General features: G+C 50.2%; 1 protein-coding gene across 5 annotated transcripts in view; it reads left to right on the top strand.

Annotated features, from left to right (window-relative positions):
• Positions 1 to 27192, top strand: part of CTBP2 (C-terminal binding protein 2) — a 133861-nt gene extending 106669 nt beyond the window's left edge. For 3 of the 5 annotated variants that reach the window (XM_040072195.2, XM_040072194.2, XM_040072192.2), the window contains 8 exons: positions 15764 to 15918; positions 17541 to 17685; positions 19155 to 19361; positions 19943 to 20157; positions 20539 to 20669; positions 21508 to 21635; positions 22275 to 22392; positions 23902 to 27192. In XM_040072195.2, coding sequence (XP_039928129.1) covers positions 15764 to 15918; positions 17541 to 17685; positions 19155 to 19361; positions 19943 to 20157; positions 20539 to 20669; positions 21508 to 21635; positions 22275 to 22392; positions 23902 to 24082 — 1280 coding nt within the window. In that variant the 3' untranslated portion in view covers positions 24083 to 27192. Of the gene's footprint in view, positions 1 to 12307; positions 12404 to 13472; positions 13560 to 15763; positions 15919 to 17540; positions 17686 to 19154; positions 19362 to 19942; positions 20158 to 20538; positions 20670 to 21507; positions 21636 to 22274; positions 22393 to 23901 lie in introns of those variants that run through there. The other 2 variants (XM_058421428.1, XM_040072196.2) reach the window with 2 other exon arrangements.
• Positions 27193 to 27851: the final 659 nt, after the last annotated feature.

Below are 27851 nucleotides of genomic sequence, written 5' to 3'. Positions count from 1 at the left end.
GAAGAGGAGTTCTCCAAGGATTGTGACTCTTGCATTACGTACAAAACAAAAAGTCATGAAAACCTTCAGTGTCAGTTGGCAAGACCTTGAGCAAGGCACTGAGATGGATCTGCACCTCTCTCAAGGTCTGCTTCTTCCGAGGAGCAACAAAACAGCTTGTTTTGGTAAACTCAGGGAATCATTTCCACACCCTGTGACAAATCTACATCTCATTTTACAAGGGATTTCTCTGTTAGTTTTAAAGCTGAAGGAAGGTCAGTTTAGATTAGATATTCAGAAGAAATTCCTTCCTGTGAGGGTGGCCAGGCCCTGGCACAGGGTGCCCAGAGAAGTTGTGGCTGCCCCTGGATCCCTGGAAGTGCCCAATGCCAGGCTGGACAGGGCACCCTGGACAGTGGAAGGTGTCCTTGTCCATGGCAGGAGGTGAAATGGGATGGGCTTTAAGGTCCATTCCAACTCATACCATTCTAGAATTCTGATTTTATATTGAGTGCAACTTCTGGTAAATTTCTGCAGGAGAATCACCTTCCTTTCTCCTTCCAAAGGATGAAAGCTTCAGGGAGACAAATTTTATCTGCTTGCACAAAGAGGACTGCAGGTCAAGGAAGGTGACCCGTGTTGAGCTGAGAATCAGGGAGAGATTTGGGAGAACTATTGCTAAAAGGAATGCCACCAAATAGAAAGGGGTTGGATGGTGATTAAAAAGCCACCGCTGTATTCTCAAGTATTCTTGGGAAAGTCGGCTGGCCACGTGCTCTGGGGTTTTTTCGCAATATTGGGTTTTTCTTTGTATTACCAAAGGTATTAATTAGAGGAATGGATTACACTGAATGTTGTACATATATCTCTTGGGTATTTGTGGAATGAACGATGAAAACAATGTGAAATTGTAAAATGCTCATTTAGCTGGGTGCTTGATGAGCGTCGTGTCTTACTTCCCCTCTTTGCCTCGTCGCCTGAACCTGTTGATTACAGCCAGCAGGGTGGTTTTGTGTCAGTGGCAGCTCTTGGGGGGGCTTTGGGACCCCCTCAGACAGAGGCACAATGTAGCATTGTTGTTGCTGCAGGAGCCTCTTTCTCAAGATCACGGAGTTTTTTCAACACTGTCAGTTTGATTCGGTTTGTTTTGTACTCTGTATGATCTAATCAAGTGTATAAACACGTAGGCAGGGGTGGGATGCATCAGCATCCTTTTTTGCCAGCTACCTTCTGCTGCAAGGCAGGAAATTCCATCAACTTTCTGAAATTTCTGTGCAAGGCCCCTTTCCCTCCCTTCCCCAATCTAATTCCCAACAAAGAAAATAAACCTGATCGGTTCATTTTGCCATACCTCACTTTGGTGGGTTCATGGCACAGGTTTAAGCCTAAATAAATTAATTGAGACTCACCATACGGCGTATAAGTACAGCTCTTGGGTTGATAAGTGATGGGTTTTATTGAACCAATAAAATACAGAAAATGGTTAGAGGAAAAGAGCTTACTGCAGTGATATTGTTCAGTGTGATTTACAGTTTTATAACTGTAGGCAAATGTGAAATATTTTTCACTATCTTGGGCATACATTATTAGATAAACCTATATCCTGTGCTTACCTACATCAGCACTGTGATAGTGAAGAGACATAAAAATGAAGACATTTTCAGCCCATTAGAGTTAACGTGGTTTCAAGAGCAGTCAGTTTCTCTACAGTTTGGATTTTATTTGTCTCTCAGTGTGCTGAGGGTGCCTGCAGGAAATGCCTCCCAGCAGCTGTGGGAGCTGCACTGTAGCAATCCTTGGCGTGCACAAGAAAATAAGACACCTTAAATATGAAGGTTGTTGGCCAAAACGTCAGCTCGTGAAAAACAGAGAGAAAATACAGATCTGAGCAGGGATTCTTTGCTGAGCATCCTGATCTGTCTCCTTTAGCTCATGTTACATTGCTGAGGTTACCCCCATGAGAAAAACCAATGGGGGCAAGGACAGGGCTGCTGCAGGAGATCCTTAAAGCCCCTTGCTGTGGCCAGAGGAGTGTGGGGGACTTTGAGGGCTCCTGGGCCACAGCCTGGAGCTGAGACAAGCTGAGGCTGCAGCACTACAGCCCCTTCCCAAGGGAGTGGGAGGGCAGGAGATACCTCTGGAGCTCCAGGGTGGTGGTCAGACCCAAGGGCTTGGGGGAGAGGTGGGTGTTGAACTGCCGTAGCACAGGAATAGCTCATCATTCTTGGAACTGAAAATTCTGAATGTGCCAGTGTGTTATCTGGATTAATGAAGATGAAATGTGCTGTATAAATACATCAGGAGCGTGATCATGCCGTTATCCCTTGGGCTACTCTGGCTCACAAGGAGAAAAGGTTGATTTGTATTTGTAGATGATTTTGCTTGCTCTGCCAATGCTCATTTTTTGTTTTAGTACAAAAAGCCAGGGAGTGTGTGTTTCTTTTGCTCAAAGATGGAGCAGATTAGCAAAGATTTTTCTAGATTATCATAGTTTAAATAGCTCTGGTTTAAGATAAATGTTTCAACTACAATTACTTATTAGTGATACTTATTTTAAACACTGATGATAAATTATGGAGGCTATAAGCTCTATTATTCAAGGATCTGTGCAATATTTGGATGTTGAACATGGTTTTCCATAAACCAGATGGCACTGGCATGCAGCTGACCGGGCTCAGGGCCCTCTGGCTGGGGTGGGACAGGGGGAGATGAAGCAGCTTCAGGGGTAGGATTTACAAAATGATGAGAGTTTAACCTTGCTTTGACTCCAGCCCACTCTGGGAGCAGAGGAAAAGCCCAAGTGGAAACCCTCGATGGGGTGACCGTCACTTGAGCTGACACGTGGAAGGTCACAGGGTGAAGGGGCACTTCGGTGTCACAACGTCAGTGACGGTTTTCAGTTGGCATTGCCCGGTCCCCTGTTTGAATTTCAGATGTGAAATGTGTGGCTGGGGATTATCACTAATCCACAGAACGTTTTAGGGTCAGGGGTAAGAAAAAAATGTTAGGTATGTTCTCACCCATTCCTAGTGCATGCTGTGCATCCAGGCCCCAGGAACAGCCTGGCTGGACAGATCTGGAGGAGTTTGCTTCAGCCTCCAAAGCTTTGAGAAGACTAAGGAGGTGAGGTCAGCTTCCTCCTTACTCAGAGCTTATGTCCGCTGTACCGAGAGAAATCACATCCCAAATGTCATTTGAGAATTTTTGGGAGAGTTTTGGCTGGTTGCAGCCCTGCTTGGGTCCACAGGCTCTTGTCCAGATCAGCAGCCTGTATTTTGCAGCCAGGCAGGAATGCTAGTGGCCAGGAAAAGGCTGATAAAGAGGGAAAGTAGAGAATGGAAAAGTTAATCATTGAACTTTTTGCTATCTTTATTCAGCTTGGAAAACTGAAGCCAGACAAGGGGGAGATAATGTCCTTTATTACAGCAACTTGTACAGTTAGGAAAAACCCCCACATGCTTCTGGGACCGCATGCTTTTCCTCAGATCTCCACAACTGCACATTGAATTAAAAAATAAAATAAATTTAATTTTCAAAAGGTTCAGTGGGTAGTTGAAAGAAATGAATTTAAAAGCAACTTAAAAAAAAAAGAAAATCCCTCTCATTTGGTTTCGTTTGATTTGAACGTTTCAAGAAAGATTTAATAGCCCTGAATTACAAAAGACACTTTTTTTGTTCATAGGAACATGACATCTGTGTACCAAAGGGCTTCCCAGGGCAATGGTAGAACCCCCATCCCAGGGGGGATTTAAAATCCATGTGGATGTGGCACTTGGGGACATGGGTTAGTGGTGGCCTTGGCAATGCTGGGAATGGTTGGATTCGATGATTTTCAAGCTCTTTTCCAGCCTAAATGACTCCATGATTCTATGAAATCAAAATTTCTACATTTAGCCTCATTTTGTGCAAAATCTCCATGCCTATGGTCACGCTCTCATTTCTTCCTGAAATACCCTTTGGACCTTCAGGGTGCCCTCAGCACTCAGGAGTTATTGGGGAGCAGCCAGGGAGGCTCTACAGAGCTGCAAAGTCAGAAAGGTTAAGAAGGGTGAGTTTAAAATACAGTTCCCTTCTCTCAATACCACTTTTTTGTCCTCAGTCTAAAAAAAGTGATTAAATGATAATACTCTAAGACGTGCGAGTTTGTAAATAATCAGTGTATTGTTATTAATCAAGGCAATTTCTCTGTTCCAGGAGATTAGTCATTATTATTAATAACCTTTCCAGTGAGAGATTCTGCGTGCTCACCCTGACCTCATGAAATCTCCAGCCTACAATTAATTCAGTTTCGTGTTGTTTCCTTTTTCATTTTTGAGTGGGTTTTTTTCTTTTTTTCTTTTTTTAAAAAATTCTTATTTTTTTCATTTTTGATAACCTTCTACATCATCCAGCACACCAATTTAAAATTCCCTCAATCCAGCTTAGTCTCAGCTGTATTAATGCATGGCTCAAGGGCACAGATAGCTAAAAAGGGCTGTATTGTGTGGCATCTCTAAAATCTTTTTTCTGAGCAGTTGGATAAAGAGATGGAGGTTTCTCAGAGCAGGCTTTGGGTTGTTTTTTTTTATTTCCCCAGCTGAGTGAGCAGCCTTGCAGGTGGCTTAGAGAGAAGATGTCAGGCCAGGAGATGCTGCTGGACCCCGTGTCACTCCATTCCTGTTAAACTTTCCAGCAGAAAATGCTCCTCTGGGAAGGTGGCTGCAAGCACAGTGTGGGATCCTTCATCATTTTCCTGATGCTTTACAGCAAGATTGAAAATAATCAAATATATTAGCTAGGGAACATGGGTTGGAGCAGGAGTGATTTTCTCTTCGATATATTTCCTAGGATATCACCCACAGAACTCTGCCTTCTTAATGCAGTCATGCTTGGGAAATCCTGCCTGAGGTGCAACCAGCATTTTTCGATATTAGCTAAACCTGAGAATGTTGGAGTTCCTGGAGTCATTGAATGGTTTGGGTTGGAAGGGACCTTTAAAGGTCATTTAATCCAATCCTCTGCCATGAGCAGGGACACCTTCAGCCAGGCCAGGTGGCTGTGAGCCCCACAAGGCGATCAGCCTCCCTCCTTAAACTGTTCCTTGAAGGATTCGGAGGAGAGCAGCTGGGGTTTGGTGGTCACTGCCAAGCCCGGAGCTTTGTTTGCTCTGTTTTTATGGTTCTGAGCTGCTTTGAGTGTCAACAGCAATGTAAAGTGTGCCCTGTTTGTTTTTTTAAAGTGTGACCATGATAAAATCCTATGATAGACCTGCAAAGCTTTTGTTGTAAAAGTAAATCAACTTTAATAGCGAGTATGTTGTAGTTAAGTGCTTTTGAATGTTGGTATTTAGGGGTTTTTTCCTCCCTTAGTTATAATCCGGTGCTACAGGGAAGTGAAGGTGTTTATCTCAGGGAAATGAGTGGGATTTGCAGGCATTCAGCACCTCCCAGGACCTTCCAGGGTTATTCCCCTGCTCTCATACTTCACCATCCTTTCTCCGCTTAAAAGAATTGGTCTCAAACTACTCAAAAAGCGATGGGAGAGCACCAGCGGAGCTGTGGGTACAGACTGGGAAGGGGCAAGAAATGGGAAAAAAAAGCGGAGCAAGAAACCGGGACGAGAAAAAGCAGGAGCAGTGTGAACATGGTGATATTTAGGCTGTGTGAGGGTTCCTTCACCGGATCTTGGCCGTGGAAGAGGGGTGGGGATGCGAGAGGGGAGAAAGCTGCCGCAGGTCCGGCGGCCTCGGCTGCGCTGCTCCCGCTGTTGTGGGCTGAGCTGTGCGGGCTGCAGGAGGGGTGACCTCGCACTGGGGTCACCGAACAGACGGTTCCAGCCGGGCCTGTGCTCTTGGCCAGCGCCCAGGAGCTATTTTAGGAGCTCTTAGAAGGGACGAGGCCTTGGCAGGACCTGTGGGTTTGCAGTGAGCTCTCGGTTCTCTCTGCAGGGGCCAGCGGGCATCGTGCGGGCTGAGGGGGAGCCCTTGGCAGGGCACACGGCGTGTGGGACAGCGCAGGGACGGCCCAGGGACAGCCCCTGTGCTCCTGGTGTGCCACACAGGGCCCAGGGACAGCCCCTGTGCTCCTGGTGTGCCTCACAGGGCCCAGGGACAGCCCCTGTGCTCCTGGTGTGCCTCACAGGGCCTGGGGACAGCCCGGGAACAGCCCCTGTGCTCCTGGTGTGCCTCACAGGGCCCAGGGACAGCCCCTGTGCTCCTGGTGTGCCTCACAGAGCCCAGGGACAGCCCAGGGACAGCCCTGGGACAGCCCCTGTGCTCCTGGTGTGCCTCACAGGGCCCAGGGACAGCCCGGGGACAGCCCCTGTGCTCCTGGTGTGCCTCACAGAGCCCCGGGACAGCCCGGGGACAGCCCCTGTGCTCCTGGTGTGCCTCACAGAGCCCAGGGACAGCCCAGGGACAGCCTGGGGACAGCCCCTGTGCTTCTGGTGTGCCTCACAGAGCCCAGGGACAGCCCAGGGACAGCCCTGGGACAGCCCCTGTGCTCCTGGTGTGCCTCACAGGGCCCGGGGACAGCCCCGGGACAGCCCCTGTGCTCCTGGTGTGCCTCACAGGGCCCGGGGACAGCCCCTGTGCTCCTGGTGTGCCTCACAGGGCCCAGGGACAGCCTCTGTGCTCCTGGTGTGCCTCACAGAGCCCAGGGACAGCCCCTGTGCTCCTGGTGTGCCTCACAGGGCCCAGGGACAGCCCCTGTGCTCCTGGTGTGCCTCACAGAGCCCAGGGACAGCCCAGGGACAGCCTGGGGACAGCCCCTGTGCTTCTGGTGTGCCTCACAGAGCCCAGGGACAGCCCAGGGACAGCCCGGGGACAGCCCCTGTGCTCCTGGTGTGCCTCACAGAGCCCAGGGACAGCCCAGGGACAGCCTGGGGACAGCCCCTGTGCTTCTGGTGTGCCTCACAGAGCCCAGGGACAGCCCAGGGACAGCCCGGGGACAGCCCCTGTGCTCCTGGTGTGCCTCACAGAGCCCAGGGACAGCCCAGGGACAGCCTGGGGACAGCCCCTGTGCTTCTGGTGTGCCTCACAGAGCCCAGGGACAGCCCAGGGACAGCCCTGGGACAGCCCCTGTGCTCCTGGTGTGCCTCACAGGGCCCGGGGACAGCCCCGGGACAGCCCCTGTGCTCCTGGTATGCCTCACAGGGCCTGGGGACAGCCTCTGTGCTCCTGGTGTGCCTCACAGGGCCCGGGGACAGCCCCTGTGCTCCTGGTGTGCCTCACAGAGCCCAGGGACAGCCCCTGTGCTCCTGGTGTGCCTCACAGGGCCCGGGGACAGCCCCTGTGCTCCTGGTGTGCCTCACAGAGCCCAGGGACAGCCCCTGTGCTCCTGGTGTGCCTCACAGGGCTCCCAGCCCCTGTGTCCTGGCTGCCTGGCACTGCACTCACTGCTCGTGGCCTTTTAACCCTTTGAGTGAAGGTGCTGGAGGTGTCCAGGTGGATTTGAAGGACTGGAGTCATCCTTTGCACTAGAGCAGGGCTTTGGCTGCTCCCTGGCCCATCTGCAGCGTGTGCAGCAGGAGCTGAGGCAGCTGCCAGCCGCTCTTGGCACTCTGCTTGGCCACAAATTGTTCTGGGGAGCCTCCTAAAGTCAAGCTGGGCTCCCACTGAAGGCTCCCACATTGCCTTTGTGGAAAAAGTGTGAGGTAAAGCCTGGGCTGGATCCTTGGTGGGTTGTTGTCCCTTCTGGCTGTGACTTGGGATGACAACAGCTACAGGTGGACATGGAAATGAGGATTTATCTTCCAAAAGGCTCTCCAGGCTTCCATCCAGCAAAGCAGTCCTGTCTCTCCAGAGACAGAAACTCCTCCAATGCTGTCTCAAGCCTCTTCTGGGATCTAAGCCTCCAGCAGATCTCAGGAATGCCAGCAGCAAAGCAGAGATGCTCAGTTGCTTAAAAGACCCAGAGCTCTTTCTGTCCAGCATAGTGGGAAGGACTAATGTCAGTGGTTAACAGCATCATTTAATTCCTATAACTAGATCCCAATGTGGCCTTTTCTTTTTTTCCCAGTCAGAATCTCTCATTATCAATGTGCAAACACAAGTTCCAAAGGTGCTGGTGGTACATGGGCAGCTGGTGGGATTGAGTTCTTTCTGCTTCCCCCCAAAAGTGGATCCAAGTGCTTTAGTACTTTACTTTTTTTTTTTTTTCCTTTCTTTCTTTCTTTCTTTTTTTTAATTTAAGGGAATTTCCAGTCTAAACCTGGCTGTCAGTGGTCTGTCTGTGTGCTGAAGCCAAGTTTGCACCCCTCAGTGCTGGTGTGTTGTGGACAGCCCTGCTGCTGGTCTGGTGGGGGTCTCAGGCAGCAGAATTCCAGGCTGTCCCCGTGCCAGGGCTGTCACTGCAAGTCGACAGGCTCATCCTGAGCCTTGATTTCAATATCTCATATTCCAAAACGTCTTTACAGCCTCTGAATCCCTCGGGGCAATTTGAAGTTTGAGCAGCCTCCTGCCCAGATGGCCGATATCAGCAGCTCTCCTCTGGCAGCAGCATCCTTCTCCTTGGGTTTATTTACTTTATCTTTTCAATCAAAAAATCCTAAAAAAACAGCCAAAAACCAAAACAATGAAAGCTGTCCATTTCCTGGAGCAGCTCATTTTGGTTTTTACTGCTGTAATTTGTTTCCATTTGGATGGAAAGGAAAAAGATAAATGGATATAGAGGACAGGGAGGGACTCAAAGGAGAGCTAGCAAGGGATGTTGTCCCTGGATGCTGTGTGGCTGGGATCTGTGGCTCAGAAGTGAGCGTCCCACCCATGAAAAATACAGGATATATCCTGCAGATGAAGCGCAGCAAGGGAGAGAGTGCTGGATAATATCAGGAAAGCTGGCCAGTGAGCACCAGGAATACAGTTTGTATCCAGCACTGGGCTTAGTAACGGAGCATATTCAAGGAGAATTTATTGGGGGGTTTTTTGGTGCCTTCTCTGTGTTTTTTTAATATGAGCTGCAAAGCTCAGCCCTGGACAGTGGGGCAGTCTGAGGGTCTGTATGGTGTCTGAATCATAACCAGCAAACCCTAATCGAATTTTTCTCCTCTTTCTCCCATCTCTCTTTTACCAAAAATATATTTTAATAAATAAATAAATAAATAAATAAAGAATAGAAGAATCTGAGCTGCTCTGAGCAAGCAGTTTCTCTCCCAGGTGCTTCTTTTAGCTTTCTTGGTAGCATCCCTCCCTCACCACCCCATATGGCCTCTCCCATCTGCTCTGCCTCTCCCGTGCCCTGGCAGCTCCCAGTGCCTCCCTGGTTTTGCCATCCCATCCATCCATGCCCTGCTCTGCACTCCCACTCCTCAGGGTCTCTGCATGTCCCCTGGGCCAGCACATCCCTCGGGAACCCCTGTCTCCCATCACCTTGTGTGACCATTAGGAGTTTCATGTTAGACCTTCTTTAGCTCCTCTTGAAGTCACTCCCTGGTGTTTGGTGCTCACAGACACGGATTTACCAACCTGACAAAGTGGGAATAACCCAAACACCCACATTTTGCTGCGTAGCAGAGGCCATGCATTACTCCTCTATTACTCTTCTATTGCATTAACACCGGCTCATGTCCTTGCAGCTGTATGTGCAGTGCTCCTGGGTGAGATTCAGTCCAGCCCAGAGAGAATTTCAGAGTTTTGCAAAGCTTGTGTTTGGCTTTCGTGCCCCAGGGCTGCATCCCCATGGCCTGAGCAGGGCATCCCAGTGCTTTGATGGGAGGACCCTAAAGGAGGTGTTTCTGCTGTGTGTACCTGCAGGTATTCAAATAGCAAGAAGAAAATACCACGTGTATTCATATTTTAACTGAGCATTTCTCTGCGGCTGCCGTGTCTGTAGTTCAGCTGAGGACTGTAGCCACGGTGCTTGGATCAGCTAATAAGGATTGTTTTATATGGGAACTTCCTATGGATCTTGAAAAATACTTTCTTAAAGGAAGCCCTGAAAAGTTATCTGGAAAGGGAACTGGCCAAAATCCAGTTCTTGTGTGCTGACTGGAGGAAATGTGCTGGAGAGGTCAGGGCTTTGCACAGGCTCTTCTCACAGCAGGTACAGGTTTTTCCTTTTCCAGCAGGGCAGGATTTGTTAATTAATTAATGGTTGCCTCTTTGCTCATCTCTCTGGAGCTCAGGAGTTTCTCTGAAACACAATTTCCCTCACCAGAGGGGACTGCCATGAACCTGTGGGGTTTTTCCAGTGGACTGGAAGTTGCCTCCCCTTTGCCATCATCCCTGTTCCTCACAGCAGCCCTGGCTGTGAGCGTGGGGCTACAGCAGCAGTTCAAACTCCTGGGTCTCCACTGAAGGAGAAGATTCTGCACTTTTTCCCTGGTAGGATCCTGGAAGCCTCAAAGATGCTTTGCTTTTAAGATACAAAACAATCCATGATTATTTATAAAATATATATTTGATGTCTTTGTGTTTATGTGGCTTCTGTCGGCACAGTACCAAGTGCCTCCAGAGTAGTTAGAAAAAACAATATCTGTTTGGGGTTTTTCCCCTTCTTTCTTAGAGATAAGATTTGTGTCCTGTTTCATTTTTGCATATGCATTCATTATGAGAAGCATTTTTTAACAGGAGAAGTTGAGTAAAAGAAAGAGCATCACTGGTGAGCACGCTGTGGTGGAAGAGGTTGCACCTCTGGGTCCTGCAGCATCACAGTGCTTTCCCAAAACATCCCCATCCTCACAGAATACCACAGTGGCACCTCTGCCACTCACCTTTCTGCTTGCAGGGAGTGGGGACCCTGGAAAGGCACCTTGGGACATTGGCTCTCCAGCTTGTAATGCAGAGGTGATGGTTGGGACAGCAAATCTGGGGGGAATTTCAAGTGTTTTTATGTTCAAGAGAAAGATGTGCCTAAATCCCCTTGTCCTATAGTCAGAGGCTGGATTTTAGGGAGACTGGCAGGTCTTTTGATGCCAGTGTTACAAGTCAGTACCAACTCCAGGTAATAAACCTTTGTTCTCCTTATTCCTGCCCCTTCATCCAATTCCAGGACATTTCTGAGCATTCCAAAGCTCCCTGCAGGGTGAGCAGGACCCCGTCTGCAGCGGGCCGTGTGTGCCACGGGATGATGGTGTTGGAACCAGCAGGATGGTGATAAAATGGGGAAGGAGTAACGCTGTGGAGAGGCAGTGCTGATGGTGTTGGATGGGACTGAGGGGCAGATTTTTTTCTGATTTCTTGCATGGGTATTGTCTGTAGCTGTTGGTGCTGCTGGCAGTGACAATGGCAGCTGGAAAGAGGGGAAAACAACTGCTCCAACAACTGCTCCGAGCCATGCTCTGGCGATGGGGCACTGCACAGGGACAGCCTGCTCTCATTCTCCACCTACTCAGCAGCAGTGTCCTACATGCTCCTGACAGAGTGTGGCATTGGGATGACAATTATAAAGTCATAAATTATCCTGAGTTGGAAGGGACCCACAGGGGTCATTGAGTCCAGCATGTGTCCCTGCACAGACCCCCCAACAATCCCATCCTGTGCACCCCTGGGTGTCCAAACCCTCCTGGAGCTCTGGCAGCCTCGGGGCCCTGCCCATTCCCTGGGGAGCCTGGGCAGTGCCAGCACCCTCTGGGGGGAGAACCTTTCCCTGATCTCCAACCTAAACCTGCCCTGACAGCACTCCAGCCTTTCCCTCAAACAGTGACGTGGGACTCTTTTACCTATTTGGGACAAACTGGGCAGGACCAGGAGATGGATGTGTCCAAGAAGATGTGAATCCTGCCAGCAATTGAGTGTCATTTCTGATGCTGAAAATCAGTTGATTCACACATCAAGAAAGAATTTGTCCCTTGGTTTCTGGGCGCAGCTGAGATCAGCACAGCCTTGCTTTCCCCAGTGCTTTGTGTTTGTTTTCGAGGTGCTGCTGCTCAAGGCTATCAGCCTTTTCCTGGAGCCACGCTCTGCATGGAAAGAAAGGCATGTTTCATTTTTAAGTTGGGGAAAAAAAAAAAAAAGAAAGAAAGAAAGAAAAAAAAGCCACGCACACAAAAAAACCCAAACAAACATAAAACACAGCGTGGCACAGATTAAATCCATTTGAGACAACTCGAAAAAAAACCCCGTCATATGTGCAAGTCAATAGGAGGAGGGGAGTGGAAGGGGGAAAAGCAACTGTGACATATACAAACCCTTTAGTGTGCATAGCATAAGATTTTTTGGCTGGCACTCACATGATTTTATTCAAGGGCTGGGAAAGAACTACGATTAGTTAAAAGCTTCGGCAAAGTCTGGAGGGAGTGCTCTGAAGAGTTGGGAGCCGCGCAGAGGTGACTGTAACTCCTCTCGCAATTTCAGACCATTCTTCTGGGGCTCGGGACAAAAGCCTTTTCTTTTCCCTTCGTGTTCAAAGAGACATTTGTCTTGAGATGTTGCAGCTGTGGGCCGCGGGATCGCTTGTTTGAAGATACCCCCTCGTAGACGAAAGGAGAGGCAACGCACTGAGAAGTGGTAGTATTTTATCGTGTGTGGGTTCCCCCCCTTCCTCCTCCCTCCCTACTCCTCCACTGCCATGTGTGGTTTTTAATAAGAAGAAGAATGTGGAGGCAACATTTTCCAGGCAAGGGGAAATTTCCTGTTTTCTTTTCTGTTTGTTTAATAAAGTGTGTAGTTGACTGTAAAACTGTAGCTACTTGGTTGTGAGCGGGTAATTCAGGCGAGTGTCAGGATCGCTTCTCGATGCACTTTTATATACTGCAGGGCAACATGTTTAAAGCCTTTTTTTCCCTTTTTTTTCCCTTTTTTTTTTTTTTTTCTCCTATTTTAATGCTGCATGGCGCAGGCAACTGAGATTAATAAGAATTAGGCAAATGGCTTCTGCTTTTGTTTCGGTGAGATAGTACCAGCCGTCTTGCGGTCACACAAAGGCTGCCATTTAGCAGGGAGCACTCCCTAATTCTCTTGGCAGGGGTGCCATTGGGATCGGATACAAGTGGGTGGCAAAGGGGAGGAGCGGCAGGAAAGGACAAGCAGGCTTTGTGTATTAAAAATGAAACAAAAGCACTTTATACGGGGGGCTGCGTGCAACAAGCGGCGCTGCCTGTGAGCCGGGGTGGAGTTTGAGTTCTCTGTGCCTGCTAAACCTTGCTTTTTTTTGCCTCTTTTTTTTTTTTTAATTTATTTTCCATAAACCCTTCCTTCTCTTCCTCAGCAAGCTCTCCCCACACTGCTGGCCAGGCTCTGCAGGCAGCTGAAAACGCCTAAAAAAACCCCAAATGTATTGAACAATACTTACCCCAACTTTGCAGGAACAGCTGGGGGGGTTCTCAGCAAAAATCAGCTTCAGATGGCGTAGGAGGCACCGAATTTGGGAGGCAGAGCTGATCCCAGCCCAGCCCCGAGGAGAGCTGGTGCCCATCTCCACAGGGGTGGTGATGCTCATGGTTTACACGGTGTTGTACCCTCGGCTGGGCACAGCGAAAGGGTTAAATGGCTGCGATGGTTTATCACAATTTCGGGGGGAGTGGCTGCTGTTTAATTACTTTCTGATCCGTGGCATACCTCGTTGTTAATGAAGCAGTAGCCTGCAGAACAAACGTGCTGTACGAGCCGGTGTGGCTGGGTTTTGTCAGCCCAAATGCGTTGGTTTGGATGTGTTTGTGCAGAGGTAGGAACCAGGAGGGTGAGGAATGGATGCAGCGTGGTGGGAAAGGCAATGGGAGAGGCGGGCGAGGAAAACAGAGCACGGTTTAAGCTGCAAAGCTGCCAATGGTTTTTATTAAAACGTAATTTCCATACATTATGCACTTCATCCTGTATTGATTTGCTTCAGAACTTTCCTTGTCGAGCTGAAATAAATTCCCCCCTTGAAGTAGGAGAAACGAGAGCAGTTCCTGTGAGCACCTCATGGGTTCCAGCCACATTCATCCTCAGTGACGGCACTTGAGTGTGTGGGCAAGGGTGACGTGCTTAAGAAGCCTGTGTCATCCTGCACAATTACATCCCTAATCCCAAGCAAAGACACAGATGCTGTTAAAAAAAAAAAAAAAAAAAAAAAAAAAAAAAAAAAAAGGAAAAAAAAAGCTGTGTTTCGTTTGACTTTCAAAGACGCTTATGTAAGGGCAGCAAAATAAACCCATTATTTTGGGGCTTGGATTAAATGTCAGAGTTTCAGATAACCTGTGGTTTCATCTTCCGCCTGCTCACAGGAAGCCACTCCAGCCTCTGTGTGCCCACTGCTCTGCCTTGAGGATGGTCCCAGTCCCCAGTGGGCACCGGGCTCCTAGCTTGGGGACAGGGATGGTGGCCGTCGGGACTGGCACCACCATGGCCACCTTGGCCCCGCATCAGATTCCTTTTTCTTTGCAGCTGTGGTGTGAGACTGGCAGGTGATGCTCTAAGCCTTGGAGAGCATACACATTAGTAAGCATTTAAGTCAGTGTTATAATGCACTTGCTTGTTAACCTGAGAAAATAATCTAGCGGGGGTGCAGTGCTGCCCAGAGGGATTGTGTAAGCGCTCGGAGATTTTGGCATGTTTTTATTCTTGCTTATCTGCTTATCACAAGCTTCTTTCCTTTATCCAGATCGTCTCGGCGCTCTACGCTGCCTACTGACACACTTGCACTCCCATCTGGATGAAATGCATGCAAACATAATGGATTACTTCCAGCAATGGAGACCTGAGTAGGGAAGGGGGAGGGAAGGGCCAGTTCCAAGAGCGCCCACCTGTAAAGCTGAAAACCTTCAGTCAGATCTGCTGGGTTGGTTGGTTCTTCAGTTCTTTAAGCAGATTCAATAGAAAAGGAGTGGAAAGCCCCTGAACCCACTCCATTGAACCTGCCTGTTTCCATGGAGTTATTTTTTTCCCCTGTGAAATGCGTGTAGCTGTGTGAGTGTAGCAGCAGTGCAGGGTCCCTCCCCAGGACCGTGCTCATGGTGGGCCAGTAGTGCCCATGTCTGTAACACCCACATCAGCTGGGGGAGATTCCCCCACAAAATACCCCAAAACAGCCCCATGGAGTTCCCTCAGCCCAGCTGTGGGCTTGTCCCCATACCCACCACAACTGCTGCATTTAAAGGCCAGACAGATGTTGGCTGGTAGCCCTGGCAGGTTCTTGTGCAGAAGTGGGGTTTGGTAAGGAAAGGCTTTGCTGGGGCTGCTTGTGTGCGGGTTTGGAGACTTAAACCCAGATCCTCCTGCTCCAGCCATCTCATGGTGCAGCAGCAGAAATAAAGCACCACGTTATCCCCAGAGCACCTGGTGCCCTCACCTGTTCTCTGCCCAGAAACTGCCTGGGCAGCTGAGAAAGATACCTGAGATATTTTATAGGGTCCTAATGAAATAAACACCTTTACTGAAAGGGAGATGTAGAAATTTCTAAGTGACTTGTCCCAAAATGAACCAGTTAATCCCCAACAGAGCAATAAATAGGATATAAAATTCAGCCTTCTGTGGCCCTTGGTAGTGATTTCCTTCCTCATCTCAGAGGAGAATATTGGGTTTACAAAGGTGAGCTTTGCTGTTCCCATGAAACCTTTGGTAGCTGGTAATACATCAGAGTATAACCTTCTGTGTGCTAATGAGGCCTTCAGCGTCCTGCTCTTTCCGTGATTTTCCAGTAACCCTATTTTTTCAGCAATTCTCCATTTGGACTTGTTTTTCTGAGTCGGTCAGGATGATAAAGCCCTAAAAAACCGGGTGCAAAGCGGCAGCTGTGTTCCCAGAGAGTATCGCAGCCGCCGGGCCAGGCTTGACCGCGTGTTGCTGTCAGCCGCGACCCCGCGGCGCAGGATGTCCCCGCGTGCTGCTGCCCCTCGCCTGGCAGGGAGCCCCGCCGTGTCAGCCCCGCCGTGCTCGCTGTGCCCGCAGGTATCCGCCCGCAGATCATGAACGGCCCCATGCACCCCCGGCCCCTGGTGGCGCTGCTGGACGGCAGGGACTGCACCGTGGAGATGCCCATCCTGAAGGACCTGGCCACGGTGGCCTTCTGTGACGCACAATCAACTCAGGAGATTCACGAGAAGGTACCGGGAGAGGTGGGGTGGGCTGGGGGCAGCGGGGGCTGGCCTTGCTCTTCCACGTCTTTAAAGTACCTTCCAGGGCCTGAAGGGGCTCCAGGAGAGCTGGAAGTGGGGCTTGGGAGAAAGTGTGGAGGGACAGGACACAGGGAGTGGCTTCCCACTGCCAGAGGGCAGGGATGGATGGGATATTGGGAAGGAATACACCCTGTGAGGGTGCTGAGGCCCTGGCACAGGGTGCCCAGAGCAGCTGTGACTGCCCCTGGATCCCTGGCAGTGTCCAAGGCCAGGCTGGACAGGGCTTGGAGCAGCCTGGGACAGTGGAAGGTGTCCCTGCCATGGCAGGGGTTTGGAAAAATGAGCTCCCTTCCATGCCAAACCAGTCTGTTTGATTTTTTAACAAGAAGTGTACAAAGCTGCACTTTGAGTCAGTCAGCAGATAACATCAACAGAAGCCGCTGCAGATTAAAATCCATTCAGGCTGTTTTAGAAGCCAGATGTTATTTTGGAAAAAAAAAGACACTTTATCTCTTTGCATCAGGTTTTTCACATCAATGTTATTAACATTTCTCATGTTTTTTGAAGTCCGTGGTGCTCTTGCTGTGGCTTTGCTGACACCATCCCAGCTGCAGCTGATGGGTCTTCACAGGTGCTTGGTGCACCTCCAGCAGCTCCTCCCTCTCCAGGGGGAGTGGAGGAGGTTTGGGGATCATTCAGGCAGACCCATGCAGTGTGGATGAGTGTTTCTACTTGGAAGCTCAACTACATGTGAATACTTGTCTTAAAAGTATTATTTTAGATACCTCAAATGAGGTTTGAAGTGATCTGAATCACTTCCAAGATCTGGGAAAGAGGAATACAAATAGCATCAGTGCTGGTCTTTGCAGATATTAAATTTGGGAGAAGGAGAATGGGAGGGGTTTTGTGAGACATTGATAGATGAGCCAGGCTTGGGGAGTTTGTATGGGTCTTGGGTTTTTGGAGCACTGAGGTAGCTTGTGGTGAGCACCAGTCTGGAAGGTCTGGATCTTCACTGAAGGGGACAAAGCCCAGCCCTGTGGGACTGTGCAGCCTCTGCAGAGCTTCTCAGGTCCCCTTGAGAAGAGGCAGGAAAGGTGGATGTGGCTGGTTTGCCCGGGGTTTGGACATGCACAGAGAGATCAAGGCGTTAGGAGTGTCACACAGTCCTGTTCAAATCCAACAGACACTGCTGCAACACCTAATTCCTTTCTAAAAGCAGAATTACTGCTGCTTGGAAGCAGAGGGATTTGCAGACAACCACCTGGAAAAGGGTGCAGGTGAAAGACAAGCGTGGTTTCCATCTCCCTGCTCTGATGTAACATCATAATTTTCAGATGTTCACCAAATCATTCCCAAAGGTGTCGGTGGGTCACACCGGTGCAGGGTTTGGTGCCCCCTGGCTCAGACAGCAGGTCAGCAGTGAAAATGTCCAACTCACTGTGTCATATTCCTGATTCCTGAGCTGCAGGGTTCCCCCAAGGCATGCCGGTGGCTCCTGACTGCTGTGTTGTGTTGCAGGTGTTGAAGGAAGCCGTGGGGCCGTGATGTACCACCCCATCACCCTGCAGCACTCCATCACCCTGACCTGAGTGCTGTTTTTGTTGCAGGTGTTGAACGAAGCTGTGGGGGCCATGATGTACCACACCATCACCCTGACCCGGGAGGACCTGGAGAAGTTCAAGGCCCTGCGAGTCATCGTCCGAATAGGAAGCGGCTACGACAACATCGACATCAAAGCCGCCGGGGAGCTCGGTAGGTCCCAGCTCTGCACCCTGACTCCTTCCCCTTTCCTTCCCCTTCCAATCCTTGAAAATCAGCGCAAGGAGCTGCTGCTTCCACGGCACCATGCTGGCGCAGCAGAGTTCCAGGCAGAACCTCCATTCAGCCCATAAAATTACCAATGCAGTTTACATTTTTTGCACACAGAGAATGTTATGCCAAGAAAACTTGACCATGAAGTGAACCAAACTGTGTGGTTTTAGAAAGCAGCTCTCGGGCTCATGTTGTGTTAAAAACTGTCCAGTCTGAATGCCTTGTTCCTACACTGTTTCGAGCTCCCTCATACCACTGGATATTTGTATGGCTGTTCTATTTCTGGCACAGGAGAGTTGATACAGCTTTAGAAAAATTGGAGGAAGGGTGTTTTATTATATTTCGTTAAGCAAGATCAGTCTCTTGATCTGAGCTGGTTCTCTGAGTCATGCCCGCTCCTCTGGGAAGGCGCTGTGTTGGATGGTGGAGCAGGAATTGTGTGTTGGGTTGTTGCCACCTCCTTTGCTATCTCATCAAAGGTGCCTCAGGAACCTGGAAAAGGCTTTTAGTGTGGATTGTCAAAAACAGGGAGGGTCATGTTGTTAGACATGCTGGGGCCACCCCTCTTCCAAACTGGTTTGGGTGGTCACAGACTTTCGGCTGCACATCCCCAGCTGCAAGAGCTTAATTGTATCCCTGGTTTTAGCAGCTGAGTTACAGCAGGCTTTACTCATTTGATCCCAAGATTCAGGCTGTGGAGCAGCCCTGCAGTGGTGTTTGGGATGTGTTGTATTAAAGGTTATCTCTGGGGAAGCGAAGAGTAACAGCCATTCCACCTGAGCTGTTTTACAGAGATAATTGCGATAAGAGAGTCTCAAATAGTCATTCCTAAAAAAAGCAATTCTCAATATAGTGAATTGTTTTCTTTTTTCAAGAGGAGAACAGTGTCTCCTCAGTGTAATGGTTTCTTCATGTTTTTAACTCTTATTGTTATTATCCGTTATAACAATGTTCTGAGGCTTTGAACATCAGGAAAGGAAAGATATAACGAATAAAGTAATGGGATATTGCAGCATAATCCTTCTTTTTTTACTTGGCAAATTGGGTGGCCAAATGATGCGGTTTCGAGTAGAAAATGTAATGACTCCCCACAAATGTAGCGTAAAGTTTAATTGGTATTGCTTTCCATAAGGTAGTTTTTAAACCGTGCAGTCAATCAGTGACCGGTGCCTAACAACGGTGCCAGGGCCCCCCACTGGCTGGGCTGGGCTGGGCACCAGTTTGGGCCCAGCAAAAGGCACCCCCAGAATGGGATGACGGGGTTGAGCCACCACCCGTGGGTGTTTGAGGGGCACAGAGCGTGTGGAGCCTGTGGGAAGGGCAGCTGGGAGTCGCCCCGTCCGTAAATGGGTCCCTTGGGCAGGGGACAGGAGGCGGCCGGGGCTGTGACCTGTGTGTGGCCTCCGCAGGGATCGCCGTCTGCAACATCCCCTCGGCCGCCGTGGAGGAGACGGCCGACTCCACCGTGTGCCACGTGCTCAACCTGTACCGGCGGAACACGTGGCTGTACCAGGCGCTGCGGGAGGGCACGCGGGTGCAGAGCGTGGAGCAGATCCGGGAGGTGGCCTCCGGAGCCGCGCGCATCCGCGGAGAGACGCTCGGCCTCATCGGCTTCGGTGCGTGCGACGAGGGCGGGCGGCGCCTGCGGGGGGCTCGGCGCCTCTTCACCGCCCTGGGAAGGACCCAAAATGAGCATTTCCAAGAGCAGAACCACCACAGTGCATCGGGGGAAATAGGGAGAACATCTTGTGGGTTTTGGGGAAGGAGCTGGTTTTGAGCTGCGGTTGAGTCCTTGGAGGAGCACTGGTGAAACACAATGGTGTTTCAGAGGGAGCACACATCTAGAGGTAGTGCTGCTGTCCTCTCCCAAAAAAATCCCATCCCTGAGCCACAGCTACACCAACCCAGCCCTTCCTGAGCCACTCTGGCCTGCACAGTGGCAGGGCTGCGTAAAACAGAGCTTGGCTTAAGTTCAGCCACAGCTGCAGAGTTCCAGCGCTAGAGGTGGGATCAGCAAATTCACGGCAAAAGCTCATACCAGCATGTTTAAATGGGGAAACTGAGGCCAGGCAAGGGAACGTCTGGGAAGCCCAGCAGGCCACAGGGGACGGTCCTCAGGGGCTGCAGGGAGCTCAGCCTCACGGACACGGGGAAGCCGGGCTCAGTTAACCCGCCCTGTCCCTTCCCTTCGGCACAGGTCGCACTGCGCAGGCGGTCGCGGTCCGAGCCAAGGCCTTTGGCTTCAACGTGATCTTCTATGACCCGTACCTGCAGGACGGCATCGAGCGCTCCCTGGGCGTCCAGCGGGTCTACACCCTGCAGGACCTGCTCTACCAGAGCGACTGCGTCTCCTTGCACTGCAACCTCAACGAACACAACCACCACCTTATCAACGACTTCACGATTAAGCAGGTAATTAATTCACCTCACGCGCATGGCTGAGGAGAGCTTTGGTGGGCAGGGCCCGAGTGCAGGAGATCCCTCAGCTTCCCCAGCAGCTCCGGAACAGCTGGCTGCACTCAGGTGTGTCTCCTCACAGTGTTTAGGGGAGCAATGTCCTGCCAGGTAAACGATCCCCATCCCTGTGGTGCAGCGGCAGCAGTGGGTTTTGTTTGCCAACACCAAGCAAAGACGGAGATCGCACGGAAAACCCACGTGCAGCGGGATGGGGGTTGCTCTGGGGCCGGAGCACAAAACGGGGGGTGCTGGAGGCAGCATCGCAGGGTGTGGGGTGAGGATGGGACGGGGTCAGTGCACCCAGCTGACGGACATCCCTCTCTGGGCCGACAACAGATGAGGCAGGGAGCGTTCCTGGTGAACACGGCCCGCGGGGGGCTGGTGGACGAGAAGGCCTTGACCCAAGCGCTGAAGGAGGGGCGGATACGAGGGGCCGCGCTCGACGTGCACGAGTCGGAACCGTTCAGGTAACGCTGCGGCTGCGGGGCCGGCGCTGCCGGGACCTTGGTGTTGCCGTCCCTCGCGGCACAGCCGGGGGTGCCCGGCGCCCAGCGAGTGTCGCTGCCCCTGCTCACACAGCACGGCCCTGCTGGTGTCACCTTGCTGCGGCACTGGGGCGGTGTGTGCTCAAAGGGAGCTTAGACCAAGAGCCCAGGCTGTGATTAGAAAGAAACCCAGAGCGTTTGCTAGACCCTGAGCAGAAATTCACTGCTCTCAGTGCTCGGCATTTTTTGCCTGCAGCCTGGGAAGGGCTGAGTTGTAACTGGGAGTGCAGCTTCTCTCACCAGAGAAATATTTAAAGGAAAAGTTTGCTCCTACACAAGGGGTGCCCCAGTGTCCACCCCTCCCATCCTGGGATGACCCACAGCCTGCCCCTTTATCCTCACAATGCTGCAGACACCCCCAGACATTGTTCCCATGGGAGCATTAAACCAAACCACCCCATGGAGTGGTGTTCCAGCTCTTTTTTTGGTGCATTTTCAGAAGCCTGCATTTTCTGAGCCCTGCACAGAAGCTGTGCTTCCTCCCCAGCCCTTCTGTGGCCATTTTGGGCTGGCAGGACCATCAGGCCAGGGAATCATGGAATGATTTGGGCTGGAAGGCACCCTAAAGCTCATCTAGTTGCAGTTCTTTGCCTTGGGCTGGGACACCTTCCACTAGAGCAGGTTCATCCAAGTCCCATCCAGCCTGCCCTTGGAAGGAGTGTTGAATATGCAGAGGGCAGGCCACAAGCCTTTTGCTGTTCACCTTTAATTCTTTGTTTAAACATGGATTAATCTCTTCGTTTGTTTTCCCCTGCTCCAGTTTTGCTCAAGGCCCATTGAAAGATGCTCCCAACCTGATCTGCACCCCACACACAGCCTGGTACAGCGAGCAGGCGTCCTTAGAGATGAGAGAAGCTGCTGCCACCGAAATCCGACGTGCGATCACAGGTACCCAGCCCCTGGGGACACTGGGCTCGGCTCCCTGGGTGCTTGGAACAGCAGCCAGGAGGAGCAGAGACAGGGATTCACCCTGCCCCTGTCCCAGCATGACACTGGGAAAGGGACCTAACCCCAGTTTGCTTCCCAGTAAAAGAGCTGAGAACCCAAAGTTGCCTGTTTTGTTGTGACTGGGTGATGGGTTTTGTGTTGGTTTTATTTTTTCAATGAATGTGCAAATACTGATGTCTGTGACTGGGAAGAACAGGACAGGGGAGCAATAATTGCTACCCCTGTTATTGCTGCTAACCCACACAGTGGTGCAGACACAGCCACTGCATTCCAAAACCAAATCCTAAGGTGCTGGGTACAATACGCCAGCAAAAGAGTTCTTCTCTGGTCCTAAAAGTCACCCTCAAGGGGAACAGCTCCTCTGAAAGCCAAGTGCTGGGAGTGAGGGTGGGAAACTGGTCTCCAACCCCGCACCTCGGGACAGCCAGAACATCCTCCCGAAACAAGGAATGTGGGATTTTTTTTCCTCCCATCCTTTACACTGGCAGACATAGTGAAATGACAAGCATTGCAGCTCACTCGAGGGTGATAAAGCTGGGCCCCCGCCTGACACAGACTCACCTTTCTCGCCAACTCCAGGGCGCATCCCAGAAAGCCTAAGGAACTGTGTGAATAAGGAATTCTTTGTCACGACGGCCCCGTGGTCAGTAATAGACCAGCAGGCGATTCATCCCGAGCTCAATGGTGCCACGTACAGGTGAGCGGGAGAACGGGGACACGGCCGCAGCGGCAGCGCCGGCACCCAGCCGCACAGCCAGGGTGGGCACCGCGTACCCGGGCGCTCTCAGCGCCTCCCTGGGCACCAGCACTCCCAGCACGGGGGTACTGATGCTGTTTGAGCCAGCCCCGGCTGGGTAAAGCCTCCCTCTCCGGAGCCGGCATCCCTGCGGGATGGGAGTCACTGGGCAGCGTCTCTGGAAGCGGCAGGACCCCCCCACCCCAGACCCCTGCACAAGCTGGATGTGAGTTCTGAGCTGCAGCAGCAACGCTGTGCTCCTGTCCGTGAGCAGCCTCTGGGAGCCAGACTCAGCTCGCAGGTTAATGAGCCAGGGGAAAAGCTCCAAATATAGGGCTGTAGTCAGGTGACCCAATTTCCACCTAAATCCGAGATTAAGGGTTGCTTGCTGCTCTGTTTAGATGGCTCCAAGTATGCTGGTAGGAAACTTTAGGCTCAAGGAGCTGGAGCATGGGCTCATTCAGGGTATCACCACTGCCAAAAATACTCTGAGCTACAAAATAGCCTGCAGGGCACATCAGGTCATGTCAGGCAGAGCCAGGCTGGAGTTAGCCAGCAGCAGAGCCCCAAGGCCCCAGGCAGCTCTTGTGAAGGCTCCCTCTGAGCAGCAGGACGTCCAAACCTGGAGAAAGCCTCCCCCTGTTCCCACTCTTGGTCCCAGACATGGGCAATGCCAGCACCTGAGGACAAGCCTCGGCTTCCCAGCTTAACCTGTGTCTGCAGGAAGCTTCACCTGGCTCAGCTCCTGGGAGCTGCAGCCCCTGTGAGCTGGCTCAGCTCTCCACCCTGAGGGGCAGGTAAAATTCCCTTCCCCTCCGTTTTCTGGTCCACCTTGCCTCAAGGCAGTGGAGCCACAAGGAAGTGGGAGCCCTCAGGCCTCACATGGCCACAGAGCTCCACATGGTTTTATCTTCATTGCCCCCACATCACAGCTGAAGAAATTATTCTCCTTTCTCAAACTCACTGTTGTTTCTTGGAATGTGTATAATTCTTCCTGCTCTTGGAAAAACTGGATTAGACCTCATCCCAGGTTTGAGGGATGGAACTATGCTGTTCCATGAGGAACTTGCAGTTCACCTTCCACACAGGGGAAAATTTACAAACCAGGTGTAGGTCTTCAAGGTATTTGCACACAGGGATGACAGGGCCAGCACGCCAGCGTTTGGGGTGTCAGAGCATTCCAGATGGTTCCTTACCCGCATTTCCAAAGGAAAAGGGCTTCCCCATGGATCAGAAGGCTGTGAGAAGGCACAGAACACGCTGAAGTCCTGGTGATGTAGCAGAGAACACCAACCCGAGGCACAGCAGTTAATGTTTAACTCCCCCTTGTAACTTAGAAGGAAACCCAACCGTGGCTCCAGGAGGGAAGTGGGATCTCCGTGCTGTGTTTTCTCCACAGTGGTGGTGGGGTGACGGGCGTGTGATGAGCTGTGCTGTGACAAACCTGCCTCTCTGTGTCCCCTCTGCCAGGTATCCCCCTGGGATGGTCAGTGTGGCACCGGGAGGAATCCCAGCAGCTATGGAGGGCATCATTCCCGGAGGCATCCCTGTTACTCACAACCTTCCCACAGTGGCACACCCTTCCCAAGCTCCATCGCCCAACCAGCCCACAAAACACGGGGACAACAGGGAACATCCCAATGAGCAATAGCAGATAATTTAAAAACCACTCGATAAACTTATGACCAAGAGACATTGGAAAAGAAGTTATACATGAACTAAAAGAGAAGAATTTGATACGAAATTTGTAATGTTGATTTTGGACAGACGCATCATTGATGTTCCAGTGTTCCCGACAAAGCGACAGCAGCCAAGACTGGGGAGAAGCCCTGGAGAAGTCACCTGCTCCCTGCAGTGCTGAAAACTAGGATGTGATACGTTAATGAGCAACTTCTCTTGTTGTGTGTTGAGTTTCCTTCATCTGTGCATCAATCACATGAATAAAAATGAATTCCTTTTCCCCCCTCAATTCCTTGGGAAGGACAGGGCTCCTGCACTGTGTCCAGGCCACTGAATTAAGCCATCTTTACAGAGTTAACAAGAAAACCATTGTGTGGCTTCAGCCCTTTCCTTTCTCTTGCATCTGGTGACCTCTCCTAATGGGGGGCAGCAGTCCTGGCTTAGAAGTGGAAGAAAAAAAGAAAAGAAAATCCTCCTCCTCCTCCCTTTTGCAGTCTCACAGGGCCAGTGCCGTGTAACAGAAGTTCTCCTGCCAGGTCTAAGTTCCAGCCATTCCAGCCGGGATCTGTGGGATGGGGAGGGCAGAAAGGGCTCCTGGCACTGACCACTGCCCTCCCAGGCTAAGGAAAACCAAACTGCCAGTCTCTTCTCTGCCCAATACACTGAATAAAGTAGCTGTGCATCCACCTACGCCCTGCAATGATGCAAGAAAAGAAATAAAAGAAAAAAAAAAAGGAAAAAAAAAAAAAAAAAGGAAAAAAAAAGAAGAAAGTATTAAGTTTCACACACTATTTGTACTCAAATATATTTTCTCAGTTTTAAATCTGCAGCTATTTTATCAAGTGGAAAAAGTCTTGAGCTGGAAAGGGTTCAAGAATAATGTTGCATTTCCTTATGTCTCAGGAAACACTTTTTATGGTAACTTGTCAGACTGTCTATGAACAAAATCCACTTTTTTAGACATTGATAAAAGTCTTCTTTTCTTCACGTGATATTTTATACAAGAACACTTCAAGATGTGTTATTAGATGTGACTGATTTTAACAAATCCTATTAGATTTGTATCAACTAGTTACATGTTATATTCATAGTCTTTTGTGAATCATCGCCTTTTTGTTTTTAAAGATGGCCTGTTTTGAGCCTTTGTATGGGTACATTCCTGTTTCTGTGACAAAAAAAAAAAAAAAAAAAAGAAAAAAAAGAAATCTTGAGCTGTCCCCAACAGACAAAAAAAAAAAAAAAGAAACCAATGGCTATCAGTATGTTTTGTTTTAGTGTGTTACCGTTACTGTATTTGTTTATTGTAAAGGTGGACATTTAGCGTTCAGTGCAGTTTTCAATAAAAAGTGATAAAATTTCTATAATTTCTGAAAGGCAAGAGCTCTCGCTGCAGTCCAGGCCTTGAAGACACTGAGAGGTAACCGTAAGGTACAGAAACATAATTCTGGTCACACCTGGTGAATATTTACAGGCCAGTGGGAGGGGGAAGGTCCCTTCCAACTCACACCATTCTGTGATGAAGAGGTCACTGTGGATTTCCACTAAGCTACAAAGGCAGCTACAACTCAGTATTTTCTGTACATTCTTAAGAGCTGAAGCATTATCAAACCATTGAAAAATAAAGCCAAGAAAGTGCTCAAGAGGTGCTGGTGGCTTTGAGCCTCACTAGGCAAAAGGCCTGTTCTTGTTGCCACCCTTCTTTCACACTCTGTTCAAGTGCCACACACATGGAGTTAGATGAGGACTAAAAAAAGCTGCAACCAAAGTGTCCAAGTTACAAAACTCTGTATTTTGTTTGCTTTAAATTAAACTGAAAACTTGGTTACCAGCTTCAAACAGCCAAAAAAGAGGTCACAGAGTGATTGCTCCTTGTCAGTGCTCAGCACAGCCCAGCAGTGAATTATCCATGACCTCTGAGAGAAACTGGGATAAAACAGGTCAGATACAGGGAGGTGTTTGGGAGACACCGAAATGACCATCACAACCAAGAGGAAACCATTTAATTGATGTTAAAGTTTAGAGTTGTTTTAAAAATAAACGAGCCCTGGTACTTTGTTTCTCAGTAATCCGGTACCTCCCTGCACCGCAGGATCCGTGCGCCAGCAGCGACTCCGAGCTCAGAAAATGCTGGAGCTTTCATCCAACCACCCAGCTTCCCTTTCAGCCAAAACCGAGGACAAAAGTGCCACGAGCTCAGCAGGAGCACAGGTGAAGCCATCCCAAGGGTTACAAGTGCCTGCAAGGAGAACACCAGCAAAACATGCGAAGATTGGCGCCCTCGAAGCGGAAAGGGAAGAACATCGTCGCAGCTGGGAGATGCCGAAGCACCAGGAGCTGCAGCTCTCACATGGAAAATCACTGGGCACAGAAATGGGAGAGGAACACTTGCTGCTGAAGGTTTGTGGCTGACAGAGCCATGCTGCTGTTGTCCCGCTCAGGGAAGGCAGGCAGGCAGGCTCTCCTGGGGTAATCCTCTCTTTCTCCAGGGAGAGCTCCAGAGATGTCAGAGTAGCTTAAAACAAGCAGCTTCAAGGTGACAAACACTAAATAAAACCTTTTTAAAAGGGTATTAGAGGAAGTGACTGAATAAAAGAGAGGGAAATGAGAAGCAGCAATTAAACAAGGTATCCAAATACACAAACCAACCTGGGTAATGGAGGAAATGCAACTCGGGGGTATTTGCCATAAGCCATGCAGCAGAACTTTGGAAGAATCCAGAATTACTAAATTTTAATAGATTAAAACCAAAAGAAATACAGGGATTTTCACTGAGGAATTCATAAATAAAACCAGAAAAAAAAAACCTGTCCAGCTGTAAAGGAGGTAGCAATGAAAAGCTAAGTTCTGTGCTAGGAGAGCGTGTGCTGCTGCGAGCAATATATGAGGAGAATAACGTTGAGAACCCAAATTTTTTATATGTATTTTCGTGGCTGAAAGTGAAGAACTTGCTGACAAGCTGCAGAGGAGTGTGTGCAGATTAATCTCGGTGTCAAAATTTTCAGGTGTGTGATTGAGGAGCCACTGACATACACTGTGGTGGCGAGCACGAAGCTGGGGGTTGCAGCTCTTTGATCTACAGGTCCAGGAGGTTTGGATTGCTCTGATTCTGGAAAAGACACTCCACCAGTTCCCAAGGGGCTGTGAAGTGTGTGAACCTGAACAGACCATTGTACAGCACATCAGAACAAAACAACGATCAAGGAAGCCATATGATCCAAAGTACCAGGACTGTCCTGTTGGAGCAGAACGAGAAATTCATCGGTGCGTGCGTTTGAGAACAGCTGAAGTGACCACGGGGACTCCACTGCTCTGGGGAGGGCTGGGGGACAGGGGCACAATGCAGGCTGCCCATGGACAGCAGGAGAGGAGGGCAGGAGAGCTGGGCCAGTTTGGCTCAAGGTAGACTTTCACATTGGTAATTCTCCCCTGAACGGAACAGCACCGCCAAAAGAACAGGGGTGGGAGGCAGAAACTCCACAGCATCCTTGGAGCAGCCCGTGGAATCAGGGGCTTGTCCTTCTGTCCACAGGGCAGGATCTGGAGTTACAGGTCTGGCCACTGACCGAGCGCTCCTCAAGCTGCTCACAGCACGACACACAAACCACACCAGCACACGGTGCAGGCCAGCTCAGGGCTCGGAAATCCTCATCCCTGCTTACCCTGCATTCAGCTCCCCTGACAGAAAAGCTTTACATCCTCAGCTAGACAAGGTGTAAAAGGATTTCACTGCAAGGTAAGGA

The sequence above is a fragment of the Hirundo rustica genome, chromosome 8, assembly GCF_015227805.2.
Source record: "Hirundo rustica isolate bHirRus1 chromosome 8, bHirRus1.pri.v3, whole genome shotgun sequence".
NCBI classification, from domain to species: domain Eukaryota; kingdom Metazoa; phylum Chordata; class Aves; order Passeriformes; family Hirundinidae; genus Hirundo; species Hirundo rustica.
Note: the sequence above shows the minus strand (reverse complement) of the source record. Positions and strands in the feature narration are given on the sequence as shown.